This window comes from Rhea americana, unplaced genomic scaffold, assembly GCF_003343005.1.
Source record: "Rhea americana isolate MKP2758 unplaced genomic scaffold, rheAme1 scaffold_648, whole genome shotgun sequence".
Lineage (NCBI taxonomy): Eukaryota > Metazoa > Chordata > Aves > Rheiformes > Rheidae > Rhea > Rhea americana.
This window is the reverse complement of record NW_028186810.1, coordinates 25656-47919: the sequence shown is the minus strand read 5'-3', so window position 1 is coordinate 47919 and position 22264 is coordinate 25656. Positions and strand designations below refer to the sequence as shown.

The window sequence follows — 22264 nt, the reverse complement described above, 5'->3', positions numbered from 1 at the left end:
CCGGGGGCTCGGGGCCCGTCTCTAGGGCAGCCCTACAGGGACGCCGGGGGCCGGGGCTCGGGGTCCGTGCGTGGGGCGGCCCCACGGGGGCGCCGCGGGGCCCGAGGCGACCCCGCCCCACGGGCGCCCCTCACCGGCCGCTCCCGGCGGWGCATGTGCTTCCTCGCGGCCCCTTTAAGGCTCTCGGCCCCGCCCCCTGCGTCGCAACATGGAGGCGGCCCGGCGCCGTGGGATTGGCCACGCGGGGCGAAGTCCCGCCCCCAGCGCCCCGGATGTAGGGTAGCCCAGCGGTGCGGCCGTTCTGGACCCTTCCGCAGTAGCAGCCCTTCCCCCTCCCTGGGCCGGGCCAATCCGCGCTCGGGTCGCAGCCCTGCAGCCAATCAGAGAGCAGCAGCCCTTCCCTTCCTGCGCGGGTGGGAAGAGGGGGCGGGACCACCTCGCTTTCAAAGCGCGACAGCCAATGGGCGGCAGGCGCGCGGGGGCGGGGCCGGCCAATGGGGGCAGGCGGGAGCGGCGCAGGGGCGGCTGGGAGGTGCGCGCGGAGCGGAGTGTGACGCAGATTCCCTCCCCCTGTGAGGCGGCGGCGGCGGCGCGGGAGCGGCGCGGCCCAGGCGAGGCGCAGGCCCGGCGCGGCCCGGCGCTTCCCTCCCCTTCCCTCCGCTCCGTTCCTTCCCGCGGCCCTCGGGGGGCCCGCGCCCGCGGTGAGCAGCTGTGGCGTAAGAATTGGCGGCGGGGCGGGGGTTGGCCGCGGCCGGCGGCGCGGGGAGCCGCGCTGCCCGCTCGGCGCCGCTGCTCGTCTGTCGTGTTGCCCGCGAACCCCGCAGCGCGGATGTAGCCCTGCTCTCGGGCGCTCTACGCGATGGATATCTTGGAGTATGACCGCAGATGCGCCAACACGCTGCTTCAGCTATATTCGCGTGTCTTAATAGAGGCTTTTTCTGCACGTGGCTTGAGGCCCGTGTTACGCTGCTGTGTAACTGTGGTCAGAGCCCCTTTTCCACGGCGGGAGTGAGGGAATAGCAGCCCTTCACCGAGAGCTCAGTAGGCTGCAGGACTTGAGTTGCGTGTCTGGCAAATAAAAAAGTATTTAGGAAAAAAAGTCCCCTCTTACTAATCCTACTTTTGTTGTTCTTCAGTTCTTGGATACTGCTTGTGTTTGTACGTCATACGTGCTTTCACAGAACAGCTCAGAGTTAGCTTGTTTGGTGCTGTATTTTAAATATGCAGTAGAGAGACGRTTGCCCATATGGGGCATTCCAAAACCACTGACCTAGGTTAGTGGTATTAAAGGTTCTACAAGGTTTTTAGTTATCCAAGAGATCAGTAATCTGATGATTGAGCTCTATTKTTCTAGTAGTTTGTCAAACCTGAGTTTCTGAGAGTCACTAGTTAAGGAAGAGGAGGTGTCAGGAGAGAATGAGGAAGTTTCAAAGCAAAAGGGAAAGTTAAGTGTTTTTGAAGCTTGCTTCCTTCCAAAATAGTTTTCTAAAAAGTAATTTAGGAAATATAAAGGGAATTTGATACTAGACAGTCTTTGATATGTTTGACTTTGGAAAAAAATAATGGCATAATTAAGGGCTACAGTGAAAGCAGAGAGGTTTTCTGAAGCAAAAATAAAGTTGAGACCAGTAATAACTGAGATGTAGTTCGAAAGCCAAATGAATACTTTGTATCTGGTCTTTAAAGAGATTGATGTTGCCCAAGGGGCAAAAGTGAAATGAGTGAAAGTGGTGTAGAGAAACCGTTAAGAATGGATTTGAGGTGGATGTAAAATTCAAGGTTTTGAGTGCACTCACCTTGGGAATCCAGATAAYTTCCATTTTAGAAATGTGCAAGAATAGATACCTCTCCTGTTAGGATGGCTGAAAAAATTCTAGTTACATAGTTAACAAAGAATGCATTAAATTTGAAGTTTTGGGAGATAGATGGGATGATGGTGATTGTTCTTGGAAGCTACTTCCAAGTACAGAATAGGGAGAGTTTAAATTTTGAAGAAACACAGAAGACATGGCCCTGTATTTTGTCCCACCGTCCGAAGTGAGATTCTGCTAGTTAGCAAAACACGAGGGCCTTGGCACCATGGCAGGAATATGCTTATGGAAGAACTGGAAGTGCACTTGGAAAATTGTGCAGGATGCCAAAGCTTTGGGTGAGGGAGTTAGGAAGAATTCTGATATGTTTTGAGATATAGCATTACCTTTCATCTCATGGAGAAGGGATCACATTTTGTGACAGGCAGCACTCTGTTCCAGGAGGCTGATTTTAGTCTGAGAGTTTTCTAATACCTCTTCAGATGAGCTTTGTCTTACATATCCCACAATCATTTTACTTAAATTGTATAATTAATCATTGAGGCGTTATATGTGCAAGTGGAAAGAGTAGTAACACTACAAGATTTCAACATGCTGTTGGATTTACTAGTTTTGAATAGTTGATGATTACCCAGAATATCTTCTTAGTTACTCTTTGGTATAGGAGTTGGATACTGTTCTGCTCTTAACCGTTTTAGTCCCCACTAGTATTGGGATGTTGCAAAAGTATGATGGGCACCAGCRGCTGCTTAAAATCTAGAATTGGCTGTTCCTGGAAAATGATACAGGTTTTTAGGAAAACATTTCACAAACAGGCTACAGGCAGTGTTCTATGGAACACGTCTAAATCCATGAGCAAGAAGATGGATTTAGTTTCTTACACTGGAGTAATTGAGTGCTCTGGGGTGTATGCTTCCTTTTATTAGGAGGATATAAAAGTGGTTAGAATTAATAGAGAAGCTGTCTAATCTGTGGATACGTAAAGGTGTCATTTTCAGAGTTTTTTAAAAACTGTTGGTGACCAGAGAATACTTTCAAGCAGTTTATTGCCATCCTGGATATTAAGCCTCCTGAGAAACTTGAAGGGTTCTTTCTTTAAGCTGAAATGCAAAAGGTTAGTGTGCCATTGCATTAGTTATCCTAATTCAGTAATGAGTAGTACTTTAAGTATTCTTRTATTGGCCATGTTTTACATTTTTCTATAGAGAAAACACAGTAGTTCTGCCCTACTGTAGCTTAACTAATGCTACCAACAGTAAAACTTTCCTAGGTAATATTGGTGTTTTCAGCGGTGGAGTAATTAAAMACATCTGCTAGCCCTGATGCAGGAAAAGACTACAGATTGTACTGACTAGATTATAGTTGAGAATCTATTGTAATTTTTTTTTCTTTTTTTCCTTAGCTTGATAGTGTTGAAAAAGAGATTACATAGTGTCTGTATCTGGGCTTGGAAAAGAGATTGGAGTGTGGCAGTGTTACTAAATTTGTCTACGAATAAAACAGTGGGTGTGTAAGGCTAAACTGTGTCTCTGCCTAAACAGTGTGAAACTTTCTAATGGGCTTTTTAAGATCCTTGGAGGAGTTTAGAAAATTTTGGTACAGTCTGTGAGCAATAAATTGGAAGTTGATGGAAGGTATATTCCTGTAATACCTGTACAATGCATTTCCTTCATTTTCTGTGTCTTGTCTGAAGTAGTTGGCAGGTAAGATTTAATAGAAAATTAGTTATGGAAGATCTTGGGAGTGTCACAGAAACAGTTGTGCAGTGCAAGTCCTTGTGTGTATACTTAAAGGAGTGTTTTAGTGGGGTGGTCTTTCAGGCACMCAGGTGATGGAGCAAACATGAATGTTCAGGTGACAGGAAAGATAAATGCAACCAACTAGCTCCAGTCCATCACAAAGGATTGTGCTAAAATTTTGATTGTCCTCTATTGATGTGTCTGCAGGCACCTCCCACCCCTGTGGCATGCCACCAGTGAGACTTCTGTTCTGCTGATGCTTGGGAGATCCAGACAGCATTGGCAAAATTGATTTTTTTTTAACTGTCTCTTCTTGATACACACAGAACTCTTACACTCCAAGCTTACAGAAGCAGGCCCCTGTCAGACCGTTAGCAGAATGGTGGAGATGGTATCACAGTATCCACTACCTCTGAYATTACTGAGACGTGGCATTAGTCAGCTAATATTTTACTGGTCTTAGGTTTCTGACTGATTTTGCTAGGATCGTTTAAGGATGATGAGRTTTTGTGATGTTACTAAATATTTGTGTTGTGGTCTTATTTAGAATTCTGATTATCTGCATGAACTTAAATCTTGCTTTCATGCATATTATGCTTTAAGTAGTCAGATTAGATTGCTTACATCAGCAGTGAGGAAGATGAATAATGACTTTTCAAAGTAAGCTTTATATAAATGRTGAATTAATTTTTCTAGGTTTAGAAAAACCTAATACATCCTGAAAATGTTTAACAAATCCTTCGGAACTCCGTTTGGAGGCAGCACTGGCTTTGGGACAACTTCAACTTTTGGACAAAGTAAGTAATGCTTCTAAGCTTGTAGTGTGACATTTTTTAACGAATAGGTTTGAGGGTTTTTTGTTTATTTTCTTAGAAGTGCAGCTAAAGAATCAAATAGATGTGATTATTTGTGTGTGACAGAATTGGAATATTKCTAGGCTGTACAACTCACTTGCTTTAACAGTCATAGGAAACACTTTTGAATCAGGTTCAGCAATCTTAGGCTTTTCTACTAACACGAGCTTTTAATTTGAGTAGATACCAGAATTTTGCATACAGTCAGTGAAACTTTCTTTCATAAAACAAGTGGAAATTTATATGCTTAGATGAAGGCAATCTTGAGGGGGAAAGACTCAGACRGGACTGAGATATGTTGGGAAGACATGGAAGGAAAAAACATGAAGTTGGAGTTCTTTCTGGAGCTATAGCAGAATTGCTGAATTTGCCCCTTAATAAATAGGGTACATACATTGGTTTATAGTCTACTCTAATGGTTAAAAGTTTGCTGTGGTATTTACAATATGTATTTGTTTTTCTTATACCTGTGTTTGGGAACAAGAGTAAAGACCAACTTTTGAGAACTGTAATTAATCATGGAGGTCTGGCAGATTAGCAGAATTGAATGTCTTTACCTTCTGTAGCAACAGCTGGTGCTAGCCATTGTAGCCTTTTGCTTTAAGAACTATACAAATATTAAATATAGCACTTCATGTACATGAGARTCTGGGAAGTATAGTTGTATGCAGACTCCCTTTTGAAAATTCAAAAGACATCAACAATGTTTAGTTCCTAGTAGRCATGTTTAAAATGTGATTTCATCTAAACTGTAATGCTGTTTCTCAGATGCTGGCTTTGGTACTACAAGCGGAGGAGCGTTTGGAACATCAGCCTTTGGGTCGAACAATAATACTGGAGGCCTCTTTGGGAGTACACAGACAAAACCAGGTATTGCTGTGTTATGACTGTAGTGCAGAAAGCGATACCGAAAGAGGGATGTTATTAAACAAAAAAGARAAGCTAAACAATTTTTGCAAATGATTAATAGTCTGTTTCTGTGTTCAGGAGGATTATTTGGTTCGACTACGTTTAATCAACCAGCCACCTCCTCCACAAGCACTGGCTTTGGGTTTGGAACATCAACTGGAACATCAAACAGCTTGTTTGGTACTACCAGCACTGGCGGAGGTCTCTTCTCCTCTCAAAATAATGCATTTGCACAGAATAAGCCAACTGGGTTTGGAAGTGAGTGAAACTACTGCGTTTCTTTCAGTACTGGTTATTTTTTTGATTGAAGAGCACAGAGCTTTGGATACATATGTGGATTTGATACAAGTGTTAATGTGGGTCCCTCCCTGCCGTGTCCCTGGAGGATATATCCTCCACAGTATCCAAAACTGAGCTGGTGGGCTACAAAATCAGTAGCTACAATTCTAGACATGAATTTTAAAATAAATTGAAAATGGTAATCAACCAGCATTTCCTACTCTCAAATGTCCTTTGAGTTTGTTTCATTCTAGCTCTTTTTTCTGCTGTTGTAGAGCAGTTACGGTTGGCTTGCTTCTGTCACTAGGATGTTTGAAATGCGTCTTAAATTCTACTGTATTTCCCTGAAGCAGAAGCAACTACTTGCAGACCATTCAGAGAAGAGGAAAGAAATCTCACTGATTGCCTGTATACGCATCACTTTCTTAGCATTGTTGTCAAGAGAGTAGAGTGAAACTGGCTGCAGTGGTTATTCTAGCATTCCCTAAGGTGAAGAGTTAGGGGGCAATCTTCTACAGTCTGCTAATGCAGCATTCTACTGTAGGTTTTTTGCACTGCTATAAATTTWTGTAGCAATTTCTCTAATTTCTCAGGTATTTTTTAATCTGAATAGAATATTTGGAGTTTGGCTCTAGAACTTGTTTTTTTTTCTCTCTCTCTCTTTTAGACTTTGGAACGAGTACCAGCAGTGGAGGTCTGTTTGGAACCACTAACACTACCTCCAATCCTTTTGGGAGCACATCTGGCTCTCTTTTTGGCCCAACTAGTTTTACTGCTGCTCCAACTGGCACCACTATTAAGTTTAATGTGAGTTTTGTTCTTCTTTCTTCATCTAACCTGTTTATTATAGAAACATTAAATTTTGCAATTTTTTGTGTAAATTTCTATACAGTTGCAGTTAATTAATATACAACTGTGCAGTGCTCTAAAATGTCTTGAAAGCATACCCATTAGTAGAATGTTGCAGTGGAAATAAGATGTATAACTAACTCAAAAGTAGTAAAAGTTCTTTATTCTGAATTTGACAGGCTTCTCAAACACCAGGAAGTCATGCCCTATCTAGACTTGTCAAACCTACCTCTTGAGCTTTAATGCAATTGTAAATCAGCTCTTAAAATTGAGCGTTCTCAAGAGAGCCAGATGTACTGCAGAACTCAATGTGATCAAGGCTGAATAAATGCTAATAGCAACAGGGCCTAAAGCCATTTTGCAGTGCGAGTCAAAATAAATGTAATTTAGTTAGCATGGATCTGGAAAGGTAAACTGAAATTTGAAGACCTTTTCTGTATGTGTTTTCTGTATGAGTTCCCTTTAAGAAAGGGTAGAATAATAAAACTTGAAGATTCTTTGGCAGTTGAAAATGGAGGATGGCTTGGAAAAGGAGCTGTCATGGAAATGGGGTAACTGATGAAAGGAGAAATTCTTTTTCTGAAATACTTCTTCAGTCTAGAAGCAGAGGGCTAAGACTTACATGAGCTAATTTATCAGATAGACTTTCTGCTTGTTGTTCCTGGGTGTGGACAGAATTGTGATGACCAACTTGAACAGACTGTCAGAGGGCATTGATATGTACTTCTCCAGAGGACAGTAAGAAAAGATATTGGGGATAATAAAATTCCTGAATAGCTGGAGGATTTGTATCACTTAGGTAAACTATTTTTRAAGTGAAACTGGGTTGTTAACTAGGTGTTACTGGGGTAAATTCCACTGCTGATTGCCACTGAAAATGCTTTATCACTAGGTGAGATCACAGCTGTACAGGTGGTGCTAAAACTATTCCTGTATGAAGTTTAGACTTTAACAGCATCTAACAGGAGAATACTAACCATATTAATGAAAACCTAGCTGGATTTTAAATTTGATTTCTTAACCTCTTCTCTTGCAGCCACCGACTGGCTCAGATACTATGGTAAAATCTGGAGTTAGCACTAACATCAGTACCAAGCACCAGTGCATTACTGCTATGAAAGAATATGAAAGCAAATCCCTTGAGGTCAGTCAATATGTATTTAGATGTGTTTGTCCTGCTTGACTGTTAATTAGCATTGTTTTATCAGAGCTTTCTTTAGACTGTTGTAAGCACCTTCTGAGTTCACTAATATGAGTATGGTACTCCACATCTGCATCGCTTGCAGAGTAGGGGCAGCATCAAGTAAAACACTTCATACATCATGTTAGTTGGTTTTGCTTTTAAATGTTTAATGCTGCATTTTCTGAAGACTTGGAAGTTTTATTTCAACACATTCTAGAAGAGAGAATTCCTGTTAGGAGCAATCCTGCATTGCTGTGATAATGTCACAGCCAAAACTCATGGCTCTTGAATATAAACTGATGTTTCCAAAGATCTAACCCTGAAGCTTTCTGTTGAAGTTAACTTGTTTGATACTTCAAAAGAGGCCTTCTATGAAAAGACCTGAAAAAGCTCTTAGAACTAAAATCTAACCCCAGATATGAACTGCAGCAGTACATTTAAATTTAGGTCCTGTTTACAGTGCCCCCCCCTTTTTCTAAGTGTTACAGTTTTTATTGGTACTTTCTTCTTGCAGTAAACTTAAATTTTGTGTGAATGTGTTAATGACATTGTTCTAACTTTATTCTATGTAAAAAGAATGGGTAAAGAGAACTGGGTTTTCCTTTACTAGGAACTTCGTTTAGAAGACTACCAGGCAAATAGGAAGGGGCCCTCAAATCCAGTAGGAGCAGGAGCAGCTGCAGGCTTGTTTGGGTCTTCTACTGCCACATCAAGTACAGCTACAGGACTTTTTGGCTCTTCTACCACTAATACAGGCTTTTCATATGGACAGAATAAAACTGCTTTTGGAACTAGTAAGTATTGCCTGCCTGCTGTCTTTACTGTTACTGAGTATTCTTCATTCTTACAAATGCAAATACTCCATTAAGCTATTTAGAGCTCAGTAATAAAGTGAGAAAACACTGATATGAACTCATAATTTGTCTATTTGTATTACCAACAATCAGTAATCAAGTTCTCTGCTATAGATATCTCAGTCTACTTAATAKTTAGTAGTTTTATGATCCTCTATATCCCCAAAGATGTGCTGGAAAACAGTTCATTAGTGCATCTGACTTTGCAGGAAAGTCAACTAGGTTGTGTGAGCCAGTAAAACACTTTGAAGTACAACCGTTAGAAGATCGTTACTGTTTGCTAGAGTGRTAGAATCAGTTGCCTAAAGGTGAAGTCTAGATTCTACCACTGATGAGAGTAGGCATAAATTCCCTGGAAATTGAGTTGTTAGCTTAYAGTGGTCTAATTAGATTTTGCCAGGAACTTCTTTTCACAAGTAGATCAGAGGTTGAATGCAGACCTCTTAAATGTTGGCCCATCCTGGTTTCACACTGTCCATCTTGGTGTACTTGGACCAAGAGTAAATGCCAAGTGTGAAATGACTAACGTCTCTTATAAAAAAAATACTTGCAAGTCTGATAGTTACCGGCCAGTTGGACTAACCCGTTAGTGGACTTTGAACTTAGTGTGAAACGAATGTTGCTCAGATGAAACACACTCTGATTTTATGTGAAACAGTTAACTTCTGCTGCAAACCTGAATGTAAGTGGATATTTGTATTTATGTGGAAGTAGACTGTGAATAGAAGATCAAAATCCTACAGTGTGCAGTAAGAGCAYAGGTGATTAACTGCTATGAGAAAGGCTGTACTATGTTAGGTTGGAAGTGTGTCTGTCCTTAATGATAGGCATTGCCAGGTTTAATCTGTGAACTTACTTGAGGCCCTTGTGAGTTGAGCTAAGCTGCTGTGTTTGGGTAAGATCGACATACGGACGTCCATAACGCTCTGCACTTTGCAGCAGTAGGGTTCATTACAATAAGTGGACTGCCCAGTGTCACAGTTTTGTTGGACTTTGTATTTCTCTTGCATTTAACTCCAAAGAAAGCACCAAGTCCTGCAGAGACACCAGTAATAGTTGTGAAAGCAAGAACAAAAGYGCTAGCGTACGTGTGCTGTTTTTACCCCATCACACACAAACAGCTCTCTTCCCATTGGGGAAAGAACAGGAAAAGAGTTGCAAGCTCAGGGAGAAGATTCTGTAGCAGTAGTTCTATGGTCTGTAGAACAGTGTTGGTAATTTAAGGAACTGATCTTCAGTTCTCTGGCTGTTAGTCCAYCTCTTGCTTAACTGCTTTTTTCAGATACTGATGGTACATTTTTCTTGGTATGATGAACAACAAGCTGCCCAGGGCAAAGAGGCTATCCTTTTGGTCAGATCCATGTGTGAAGTGTATTTGCTAATAATTCTTGGGTATTAGGTTCATGCTGACTTTTAGGGCAAGGAGAATCTGATAGAATATCTAACAAGAATTACTTTGATTTAAATGCAGATACCATGCTGTGTTGAAGACATGGCATGTTTTGCTGTTCTGTTGAATTCAAGCATCTTTTTCATGTTTGAATGTACTGAGTATGGAAACATGAATARTTTGGATAAGTGCTTGAGGATTTTTAACCAATTTAATTGCATATTGTAGGTACAACTGGCTTTGGAACAGGAACAACAGGGGGTCTYTTTGGTCAGCAATCTCAGACTCCCAGTCTGTTTAACAAACCATTTGGACAAGCTACAACAACGCAGAACACTGGTTTTTCTTTTGGGAATACCAGCACTCTAGGACAGCCAAATACAAACACCATGGTAAGATAAATTGCTCAAACACTTAGAGGTGTGACTTGTGATGTAGCTGCTGTTCCAACTAGCTGGAGAAGATTGGATATAGTGGTTCAGAAATTTTCCTCAGACTAATACAGTTTTGTGAAACTTGGGTTAGGCTTTGAATGCTGTCTTAAGCTTTTTTTTTTTTTAATAATAACTGAAAAAGTTGCTATTCATGATAAATGGATAGCAATATAGTGTTTAACAAGTTTTTTCTGAATTTCCTTTAAGCAGACTGCTGCCTCTGTCAACTCAAGTATTCCCAGTCACATTCACACAGATCATATCACTTCATTAGTAACATTCTGTGGGAATTCACACTAACCATTTTGAACTTTCTCGTGACTAAAAGAGCAGCATTCTGGGTTTCTTCTGATTAAAAGATGCTACACAGCTGTAATTTCATTGCATAACCGAAGGCTTCAGCTCCAAGTGTACTATATTCTTTCTGAATATTCTGTAACTTCTGTCTGAAATTTTAAACTGGTATTACAGAAATGTTTCTTTTCCGTCTCCCTCACTGAAAGTGTTGAAGGAATTCTTGTAGCCTTTTAGACTTGAAGCATCAATTTTTTGATTTTTATTTCTTTTTTGTAACTAATTCTTTGTAGAATGAATGAAGCTGCTTAAGCATTTTTTCCCCTCAGTTAAAGAGGAAATGTAGTGTCATTTTATTAACTGACTTTGTGTGTTGGCTCTGTTCAGATCATCAGTGCTAGACTTTAGATAATATTATTATGCTTTTCAAACATAATTCATGTTTATAGGGTCTCTTTGGGGCAACCCAGCCCTCACAACCTGGAGGTCTTTTTGGAACAGCTGCCAATACAAATGCTGGTACTGGATTTGGAACTGGAACTGGTCTCTTTGGACAAGCTAACACAGGATTTGGTGTTGGCGGTTCGGTATGTCTGTGCCTTTGTGATGAAATCGGAAATAAAAAAATAAAAACCCACACCTGCTTCTAGAGTCCTRTTGCTGTGTATTGACCTCTATCAAAGCAGTGTGGTCTAAAGAATTAAGATTCTAAAGTGCAAAAGCAATATAGTTTTGTAAAGAAAAGGATATAATATAAAAATTTAAAATTAAACTGGTATTACAGGAATGACAATAATTCTTAAAAATTTTGTTTTTAGTGATTTGAAGACAGCAAGAGAGAGTGAACATCTGTCAATCTCTGCATGTCGCTAGGGTTGCCTCAGCGTAGTGTTGGAAAATACAAGCGTTTAACTTCTAATGTTGACTTAGCCAAAATTAACTTGATCCTTGATACTGAATCTTTTTTGGTTTTGATGTATTCTATATGGAGTTGGTAAAGGAGTTAAAATACTTATTTTCAGAAGGTATTTATTGTCGTACAGTACTAGTGCATGTGGCTTGCAAATAACACACCATTGTAGGGAGTCTGCATTGGGTGGTTCAAGTTATGCTTGTCTCTAGATCAGCTTTCTTGCCAGCTGTGAAACACAAATATAATTCCTCATATCGGTCCATCTGTGTGTGTTTTTTTTTTTTTTTTTTTAATTCATGTTTTCTTCTTTTCAGACCCTGTTTGGTAACAAGCCTGCTGGATTTGGAACCACCACAACCAGTGCTCCCTCGTTTGGCACAACCACTGGCGGCGGGCTCTTTGGTAACAAACCAACCCTGACTTTAGGAACCAATACAAACACTTCCAATTTTGGTACATATAAAAAAAGTGGGATTCAATCACTTAAAATTACACTGCATATACCACACACCAGGCAGCTGAATGTCGTATGCTAAATGATTATGAATGTTAAAAATCTCAGGTAAGCCATGCTTCCGATGCGTGCCCTTTCAGGGGAGAGTCTTGGACACTGTTTTGCACCTTTCCTTCTGGTGGCACGCCCTGACTCAGAAGGTAGATGGTTACGTGAGAAGTGTCACTATTTCAAATAGTGCTGAAGTTGTAACCTGTAATTGAAAACTATAGAAGTTAAAGCTGACACATTGTAGAGGTTTAAGAGGCTGTAAATACACTTAGCTTGCAAAGGAATGCTGAAGGAAATAGCGTACAAATAGTCACATTGGTATCTGTAGCTTGATGGCAGAGTACAAGGAARTCTTGCACTGGAGCAAGGGTAAAGTGGAAGTGACTGTTTAATTTTTAGCTGGTAGCTGTCATCGTTCCCAAGAATATGACAAATCAAACTTTTGAAGAACTAATATGTTGTGTTGCGTTGGCCTCTAACCCTAATGTTAGGGAATTGGTGTTGAATGAATGTGGTCAAGCAGGAGAAATGTGACTAAGTCAGTCCATCAGTGACTTGAACTAACAGGATTTCTGTTGAAATCTGTTCTGATTTTTTTTTTTTCCTGAAACTGAGACCAAAGAAACTCTGCTCCTAAAACAAGGTTCTGCTCAGTTTTAGAATGATTAAGGTGTTGATATCTGCTTTGATATCTCCAAAACATTTTAGTAGGGAACAATACTGATTCTATTGTTTTATTTTCCCTGCATCACTTGCAGTGGTACAACTTGCAGAGAAAGTGGAGTTTGGCTCAAAGGTATTTCTAATGTCAGTCTATGTCTGCAGTTTTCTGGTTTGATTCTGCCTTTGTTTACTAACCAATGCTTTAATTGGATGGTTTCACAATCTTAAATTTAAGTAATCTGTCTAGTGTTAGCCTAGCGCTGTACTTTTTTACAGTTAAATATGGCATTGAACTGTGTGCTCTTATGCATCTGAGTTAACTGCTTTGTCAGTAAGAATCAAAGAAGTGATTGTGTGGTATAAGCAGTGTAAAATGGGACTTGTTCTGGTTTAAGAAACTTTCATACATCTTACTCTGTTGCCAAATGCAGGCTCGTGATGTCCTTTCTGACTTTCAATAAAATTTTGAAGTCTTTAATAAATGTCTAAAAAGGCAAGTCAGTATTTTTCTGTACTGTTTTTTAATGCTATGTTTGTAGGTAAAATGAGTTCTAATATCACTGAAGTCCCCTCTTGCTGTTGGTTAGAGCTTAACTTACATTGTTGGAAATGGTGTATGAAACTTGACCTTAATTATGGCGGAGCTGTCTGGGAGCAAGTGATTCTTACTTGCTTAGATATTTCATCCCACCTTGCTTCCATCTGTAATAGCTTTAGATTAATGTGCTGTTGTTTCTATTCTTGCAGGATTTGGTGCCAACACTGCTGGCAATAGTTTGTTTGGAAATAAGCCCGCCACTGGAACTCTGGGAACTGGGCTTGGAACAGGATTTGGAACGGGTAAGCAAGCTACCAGTTTATTTTGTTTTAACTTAAGAAAAACTCTCAGACTTTTCTGATAATATAGCCTTGATATTACTTGGCAGCTCTGGTCGTGTAGTAATGACTGTAGATGTTTTTAGTCTGGAGTCATGAATCTCTGCTTCAAATCAGAACCAAGTAGAGATTGGTAGCACTATATTGGGGCACCTTTTAGAAAGACTGATATCTGCCCCTAGGCTTGCATACAACCTTGCTCAGTAGATGAGAGTTAAGATGTTGTCATGGAACTTGAAGTTGTTAGCCATCTGCATGTTTGGTAGGAAATACCTTGTGTTATGGCATTTACTGCCTTGGAGCAGAAGGTTGGCAATCTTAAACTAGACTCACTGGAAACAGGTCTTCCTGTCCTCAAGTGCTGAAGTGACAGGAGCAACATTGCTGACAGTGGTGGCTAATGGTTCAATGATCTGATGGTATCCTCTGTATGCTGTCTGGAGACTACCTGATGATCTGATTATGTGAATCTGTTCTTTGACCTCTGAATGTCTGTAGCATTCATGAACATGTTGAATCTTTCTTACAGTCTAACAAATGATTTTTTGTGAGATAAATCGACTTGTAAGCTTTTTTACAGTTTGATAGTAAAAAGTTATATTTCTCCCCTTAGCTCTTGGGGCAGGACAGACTTCTTTATTTGGAAATACTCAGCCTAAACTAGGTGGAACACTAGGAACAGGAGCATTTGGAGCACCAGGATTCAATACCTCAGCAGCTACTCTGGGGTTTGGAGCCCCTCAGCCTGCTGTAGGTAAGTGTGTGTTAACCCAAGTTTAATTGTTGCTTCCTGCCTTGATTGAGATGTGTCTAAACATTGGAACAAATCCCACCCAAATCCTTTAGAGGGGAAAACAAAATGTTTGAGCAACTCTCTGAGGCTTCGGTAGCAATGTTAGACCATGTTCATGACAACTTTTTCATGCTAGTTATRTTTTAAGTAGTTCAGTGGTACCTGTCTAACATTAATAGCTGMAGCTATTTTAGAGCTGCATCTTCAAAATTACTGAGATATTTCCCATCGCTGAGTGCGAGGCAGCAAGAGTAAACCCTTGCCAAAAAAAGTAAGGGCACTGTATTATTAGCTGCTTAAATAGTTCCAGTTATGAGAGCTGTAGGGATTTGATTAGTAAGTGTGCTGTCCTGTTGGCCAAAGGAATGCTCTTYAGATTCAGGCTCTTCTGCTATAATTTTGTAAATTGAAATATGTACCTTTTCCAGCTGYCTTCATCTTTGGCAGATCTGAGCACTTTGAATGGTGTGAATAGACCTTGTTGCTCTAGCTTTTCTGAGGCTGTTATTTCAGAGAAACAATTTTAAAAGAYGAGGAGGAATACCGTCACCTTCCTCTTAAAGTAACTTCACCTATTAGAGGATCTGGTGTTACGATTAGGAAAGATTTGAGTTGGGGGAAGCTACTTTCTCTTCAGAATAAAGTAACTCTGTTTCTTCAGGGTATTGCAGTCAGATTTTATAAATTACTGTCTTGCTTACACTTTTCCTTAATCTTGGACCTCCCTGAATGTAAATCTGCAGATGTTCCAAGCAGCCAGTGCTGTAGGCAATGCCTGCAATGGGGCAGCTTAGGGAAGGGTTTCACTGATTAACATCTGTTCATTTAAGCCAGTGTTTCATCTAATAAGAACTAGCTGTCTCAAACTTTCCTTTCAACTTCCTTGCAGACTTTGTTTGACAGTATGCYGTTGCTTATGAAAATGTTCTTTTTCTTGGGGAATACAGAGCCTGACTTTCTTGAAATTAAAAGTAAACCTCCTTTAGGTTGCTTGAACACTTCATAGTATTTTATGGGAATTAAAATGAGACACTAGCAGATGGAGAGACAAAACTAAGACTACTATTACAGGGGAGACTTTAGATCAATTTCTAATCTAGTCTGTGTAGCAGAAATATTAAAGCTTTGAATCAAAGATTTTGTTCTTGGAACAAAAGAGGTTAACGCTTTACAAGTCAAATGTATTAATTAAAGGTTTGACAGACCAGACTTACTCTGCTGTTGTGTAGCTCTCCTCTCCCTCAGCTCTTCACAGATTAAAAACTTACTGAGCATGACTGTAAATTCTAATGCACAAAAGGGAAGAGAATGATTTCTTTTTCCTCACAAGTACTGTAGAAATGATGACTGAAGAGCAGGGGAAAAGAATCCTGAAGTTTGTATATAAATTGAATTCACTAAGGCAATATTTGGGGGRAAATGACTGTTTTCCTAATAGAGCCTACCTTGGTTTCATTAATAAAACTATTTAATGCTGAAGTTTGTACAAAAACTGATGTTTTTATGCAGCACTGACAGACCCAAATGCATCAGCTGCCCAGCAAGCAGTCCTTCAGCAGCATCTCAATAGCTTGACTTACTCACCCTTTGGAGATTCTCCACTCTTCAGAAACCCCATGTCAGACCCAAAGAAGAAAGAAGAGGTGAGTGCATATAGGTATTTAACTCATGCRTAAGATTTGAAATTATGTATTGTGTTCACTATCGTATCTTCACTTAAGCAGCAGTGAGCAACTCGATGACTTGCCATTCATACATTCATACCAGTGCGGTGACTTTTTATGCTATACAGGACCCTAAAACTGCGTATACTGTGGCTTTCTCTACTGCTTTGGGGCATTTTAGAGCCTGTGCTTTGGAGTTCTTGTGCCTTTACTGCTGCTAGCTGAGAATAAAGATGGGTAATTGTGTATACTTAACTTGAAATTTTTCAGTATTTAATTTGAGCTTTGCTTATGACAAAGACACTTTTGACCTGCCAGTTTGTTTTGAAAGACAACAAAATAAATCCTTTTTCAAACTTCAAATGGTGTGAAAATTTCAATTCTACATCTTACTCTTTCAGAGACTGAAACCAACCAATCCGGCAGCTCAGAAGGCCTTAACAACACCCACCCACTACAAACTGACACCACGTCCAGCAACCAGAGTGCGACCTAAAGCTTTGCAGACTACTGGCTCTGCCAAATCTCATCTTTTTGATGGTCTTGATGATGATGAACCATCCTTATCCAAYGGTGCATTCATGCCCAAGTTAGTTGCTTTTGTGTATCTTGGAGGGAGAAGGTGGTATGAGATGAAAAGCTATGTAATAAATGATGTACAGAAAAATGGTTTTATGTAAACTTCTGTCCTTTTGTTTTGATTATTTGGTACTCTTGATATGTTACACAGCTTGGACTCCTGGTTATTTTATTTGAAAACYTCACTGTGCTGGTATGGGTAAAAAAAATTATAGCTTCACCCAAAATATTTGGTCAGATTGGACATCCTGTTTATTCTAATGCTCCTAATCAGCTTAAGTAAACTCCTTTGTGTGCTACATTCGCTGACTTCAGGGGATTTTGTAACCTGGTTCAAATGCAAACAGCAAAAACAATTTATGTGTAGCTTAGAGAAAAATGTTTGAGAGGATGAAAATGGTTAGCTTTGACTTTAATTAAACTGTTAATTGAGATCATCCTATGAATGGAATGAAGCTGCCTATAAGGTCAACTATGAATTATTGCAAGGAATGGAGATACAGTATTACACTTTCAGTTTCTGAAACTGAAGTTTCATTAGGTTTGCTAATRAGGTTTAGTATGAAAGGCAATTTCTGGTATTTTCATAGCCTAACACTGATTCTTTTATAGAAGAATCATATAAAAGAATATATAGAAGAATATATATATAAAAAAAAAATCTTAAATACCTTTTTTAATAAGGCAGCTATTGCAATGCTCTAATAGACTTCATGTATTGCAATTGTGGGAACAGATCTTATATGGCTCCCAGTCCCTGGAATGCTCAAATTAAGCATGAAGTATGTACTTATGCAGTGGATCTCTTCAAATTTCTTTTCTGTTTTTTTAGGAAGAGCATCAAAAAGTTGGTTTTGAAAAACCTCAACGGTAGCAATCTATTTTCACCTGTAAGTCGTGAAAATGAAGATCTGGCTTCTCCATCAGAATATCCAGAGAATGGAGATCGGTATGTTGATTCATGATGCAAGTGTTCATGCTTGAGAAATGCAAGCTAGTTATGCATGTTTCTAAATTAATATGAATAAAGCAGGTAGATATTTTGTTCTAAGGAAYGTCATTCTAGTTGCTTATTAAAAATGAGTTCACCTATTGTGGAGATTCACTTCCTTTTAAACCAGCTATCTGTTCTTCCTGAGTGGTCAGAAGGCAATTCCCTTTTTCATCCAAAATCAGGAATTCAGAGGGAAGACTTTCTGGATGCATCTCTTTTCATTCGGTGTAGAGAGAAACTAAGTGATTACTTGAGGGRAATACTAAACTTAACCCTGAGGTGAGAACAAGCTCTCCTTGTGTTTTGTTCCCTCAGTGGGAATTCCAAGGAAGCTTTGCTAATCCGGTTGTCTTATAGTAGTGTATTTTCTATATAATAAAATGAGGGATTCCTAAGGCTATATCTTTCCAGCACTGCCTTCTCCCCTTCTCTCTCTCTGGCCCCTCGCCCCCTGCAAGCCAAAACACTTGTTTCCTTCTATAAATCTGGTCTTGTTTCATCTGAACTCCTCTTTTTAATCAAAAATAGGACAAAATCCTGACCAACTCAACATTTTGRTTTAATTCAAAACTACTAGAAATAAGAACTGATTATGGCAGTAAAGAAGCACCTTAGTCCTGACCTGGTCTCTTCTTAATGAGACAGGAAGATRCAGTAGCTGTATTGTCAGTAGTCAGGCACAACAGACAGCTCTTTCAAAGCTGCTGTTTTGGAGCGATTGTCACAGTAATGTTCTCAAGTTTGACCTCATCATGATGCCCTCAAGGCTTAATCATCCCTTTCTTCTAAAACAGTGTGCATTTTGGACACAATATTATAGCATGGTTAATCTCTTAATAGAACAAAGAATCCATCAGGATGGAATGACCTTGGGAGGTCAGTCTTCCTCAAGCACGGTCAATGCTGTGTTAAGACCAGATTGTTCATGAGTTTGTCCAGTTGGGTCTTTAAATCCTCCATGGGTCAAGATTCTGCAACTGCTCCAAATATATGTTGTAATGCTTGACAGTCCTCATGGTCAAGTGGAAACCTCCCCTGTTTTATTTGACCGTGCTTCCCATCCTCTTGCCATGCATATATGAAAAGCCTGACTCTTGTCTTTGGTGTTGGAAGGCTGTTGTCCCCCTGCAAGCCTTTTCTCCAGGCTAAACAACCCATTTCYCTCAATCTCTCCTCACAAGGCACATGTTCTTCCCTGCTGACCATCTTCATGGCCCTCCACTGGATTTTTCAATATCTWTCTTTTCATTGAGAGTCCTAGATTAGATGCAAAATTCCAGAGGTGGTTTGACAAGTGCAGAGTAATGGGGAGTAAATGCTTCCTTCAACCTGCTGGCACTCTGCCTTCTGTGGTGGTGCGGTCTGCTTTTTATATGAAAAGAAACTGGAGTTTTAATATTGACACAAGACTTAGACTTAATGAGCCTCTTCACGTCCTAACTAGTTAAGCTTTGTTCTTCATTTCTTTAGGTTCTTTTTGTCAGTACCTCCTGATGAAAACCACAGACAAGATGGTGAACGAGAGGAGGAGGAGGATCATCATGAAGTGACTAGGTTTTACACTAACCCCATTGCCAAGCCCATCCCGCAGACCCCAGAGAACAGTGTGCACAGACACCAGAACAATATGGATGACACCATTGTGGCTCTGAATATGCGGGCAGCCTTGCGAAATGGTCTGGAAGGCAGCAGTGAGGATGCCTCATTTCATGATGATTCCCTTCAGGATGAGCGTGAAGAAGAGACTGAAACCATGCATCAGCTGCATCCTGCAGGTTAGATTTTGGATGGAGGTAGTAGTAATTCTTTGTAGGTGTATAATTTCTGCTGGCACTTCATCTATGCTCTTTTTAAAAGGTCTTTTTACTGTTTTTGACCCTCAGCCTTTTCTTTTCCCTTTCCCTCCTTTCACTTTTTCTTCAGAATCTAGTTCTTGCTTTCCTGTCTCTTATCTAATGCAGAAAATCTCTTTGCTGAATCACTGAGCAATCAGATTTCATCAGCTAATGTTATATTTTATTTATGTTGTGCAATGCATGAGAGATAGGAAGAAGGCAGAGGGAACCAATATGCACCTGTTCTGCAGTAGTGGACTGAACTGATTACCAGCCAGGAACACGATCTTGGGGTTATAAATCTATTAAAATTTTAGTTTAGTGCTTGATAGTTATCAACATGCAAATAGCATGTTAGAAATTTCTAGGAGAGGAATAGAACATAGGACATGGTTATGCCACTCTGTGCCACAGTACTTTCTCTAAATTTCAGTCKTCTTTCAATTCTAGTTTCAGGGTATAGTGAAGCTGAAATAGATGGAGAAGTGTGAAAATGTGATTAAAAGTCTTGAATAGTTTTTATTTAACTAATACCCTTTTTTGTAACTAGAGAAGACTTGGGAACTATGTTAGAGGATTTTAAACTTGTGAGTGGCCTGGAGAAGGTGAAGAATAGAATTGTTTGCTCTCAGGTAACGTGAGGCATCAGATGAAGTTATCAAGTGACATTTTCAAAAGACATCTGTCTTCCCAAATGTCAGTTAACCTAGATACCCCAATGACAAGAAGTTGTGGATGTAAAAAGCTTAATTGAGTTTAAATTATTAATGAAATCATTAGATCATTTGACAAATCAACAAATGAAAAAGCCTTGGAGCTTGTTAAATGGAAAAGATGCTRCATCTTGGTCAGCAGGTGCCTGGGCTTTCAAACTGTTAAAAACAGGAGAATAGTTGTGTCAAGTGTTGCTTTATGTGTGTTTTTTCCCTACACATCTGCTGATCTCTGGTCTTGACAGAATGCTAGTCTGAAATAGCCTGACATCACACTTCTGTTTTAAATTTGCTAGGTCAGACAGGCTTTGACTCTGCTTTTGTTGCATTCTCAGTTTATTTGGGGTCTTTGGCTGTCCAGGTGTGCAATAGAAATGGAATGAAATTCTTGAAAGGCTGAAGTTGATAATCTTGTCATCATGTTCTCGGTGATTCTTCTGTTGTAGGAATTGTTCTAACAAGAGCTGGCTACTATACCATCCCATCTATGGAGGAGCTGGCTAGATTTACCAATGACAGGAATGAATGTATTGTGACTGACTTCACCATAGGCCGTAAAGGTAAGCACATACAGCTTTTCTAGTCACTTGAAGTTCACCAGTGATTTTAAAGCAATGGAAACTGTCCGAGTTTTTTACCTTCAGTAAGACTGTAAACAGTTTCCTTGTATTGTGATTGACTTGTATCAAAGACTTAGAATCTTACAGATTGATCACCCTAGCACGTATTCCTTTCACATTTGAACTTTTCAGAAGCTTCTCTATCTTTTAAGGTGCTTGCTATCCTTAAACGCAAAAATTGTAGAACTGAAACTTACTGGAGCATGGGTGTTAAACTGATCTTCGTTGTTTCCATCTCAGGTGCTACCTATATTCAAGCTAACTGAGCTTTAGTGAAGAGCCCTCAAAATTTACTGGTTTTATTTTATTGGGGTTTTTTAATTGTATTATGTATACTGATTTTTTTTACCATGTTTTCTAAATGTGCTGTAAAGCAGAGGGTACTGCTTAGTAGTTATGTCAGCAATATGAATAGCCAAAGAGTGACAAAAAGCTTTCTGTGCAAAAAAAAATGACTATAAARTAGTTTATAATATTTTCAATACTTTCATACTGAGAAGGAGGAGTCACTTTTACCCTACTCTCGAGACATGACAAAGTTAAGTAATAAGTTGAGGAAAAGAAGAGTATAGCAGGAACTTTAGGTTCTCTAGTGTGAGATTTCATATGCAGATTGTGATGTTGGGCCACCTCTTGTTTWTCTTCCAGGTTATGGATCGATTTACTTTGAAGGAGAAGTAAACCTAACTAACTTAAATTTGGATGACATCGTGCATATCCGTAGGAAAGAAGTTATTGTTTACCCTGATGATGAAAGAAAACCACCTGTTGGTGAAGGATTAAATAGGTAATATAGGACTGTTTTTTGTGGGCCTTTTTTCAAAAAGCTCTACCTGGACAGAGTAAGGATATTTTACTAATATTGATAAAATCTACTGCCTTTCCAGAAAGGTATCAATAAATGTAAATTTTATAGGTCTGCTTTCAGATTACAGTATTGTACAGTTACTTATCAGTAACAGGTTCTGAACCAAAATTTGGTACAAAAATTGTTTGAGCACACATTGAATTCTCAGCTCCTGTATCTATACTGTAATAGCTCTACCTTAAAACTTTGTCTTACACTTCTGTCTTTCATAGACGAGCTGAAGTTACGTTAGACGGAGTTTGGCCTACAGATAAAACTTCTCGATGCTTGATAAAAAGCCCTGAACGATTAGCAGAGATGAATTATGAAGGCAGACTAGAGTCGGTATCTCGGAAACAGGGAGCTCGATTCAAGGAATACCGCCCAGAGACTGGATCTTGGGTATTTAAGGTAATGTTTGTGTTCTCCTAGTTATGAAATTACTTGCAAAAATATCAGAAGTATCTGAAGTTGGACTCTCCTGAGAACTTACAGTTCCAAAAAATGTACTACTGTATAAACTCTTTTCAAGTCTTTCAACTGCGGCGCAGATTATACTAAACGTAGTACAAACTTCTTTGGCTCTTAAAACCTGCATACAGCAGATATTCTTGGTCTATACTAAGGCTGAATTTATTTGTTCCAAGTGTCATGACTGCTATGTGA

General features: G+C 39.7%; 2 protein-coding genes across 3 annotated transcripts in view; one reads left to right on the top strand and one right to left on the bottom strand.

Annotated features, from left to right (window-relative positions):
• PGAP2 (post-GPI attachment to proteins 2) overlaps positions 1-176 on the bottom strand; it is an 8545-nt gene extending 8369 nt beyond the window's left edge. Inside the window, exon 1 of the mRNA XM_085320630.1 lies at positions 135-176. The gene's annotated coding sequence lies outside the window, so the exon portion shown is untranslated. The remainder of the gene's footprint in view (positions 1-134) is intronic.
• A 334-nt stretch (positions 177-510) lies between these two features.
• NUP98 (nucleoporin 98 and 96 precursor) overlaps positions 511-22264 on the top strand; it is a 39557-nt gene continuing 17803 nt past the window's right edge. The window contains exons 1-19 of one of the 2 annotated variants that reach the window (XM_085320627.1): positions 511-701; positions 4247-4347; positions 5173-5274; positions 5392-5571; positions 6260-6399; positions 7478-7585; positions 8235-8418; positions 10097-10260; positions 11046-11183; positions 11824-11962; positions 13425-13517; positions 14167-14307; positions 15856-15989; positions 16412-16599; positions 17422-17538; positions 19054-19358; positions 20578-20691; positions 21400-21538; positions 21832-22009. In XM_085320627.1, coding sequence (XP_085176753.1) covers positions 4275-4347; positions 5173-5274; positions 5392-5571; positions 6260-6399; positions 7478-7585; positions 8235-8418; positions 10097-10260; positions 11046-11183; positions 11824-11962; positions 13425-13517; positions 14167-14307; positions 15856-15989; positions 16412-16599; positions 17422-17538; positions 19054-19358; positions 20578-20691; positions 21400-21538; positions 21832-22009 — 2637 coding nt within the window. In that variant the 5' untranslated portion in view covers positions 511-701; positions 4247-4274. The remainder of the gene's footprint in view (positions 702-4246; positions 4348-5172; positions 5275-5391; positions 5572-6259; positions 6400-7477; positions 7586-8234; positions 8419-10096; positions 10261-11045; positions 11184-11823; positions 11963-13424; positions 13518-14166; positions 14308-15855; positions 15990-16411; positions 16600-17421; positions 17539-19053; positions 19359-20577; positions 20692-21399; positions 21539-21831; positions 22010-22264) is intronic. The other variant, XM_085320628.1, reaches the window with a different exon arrangement.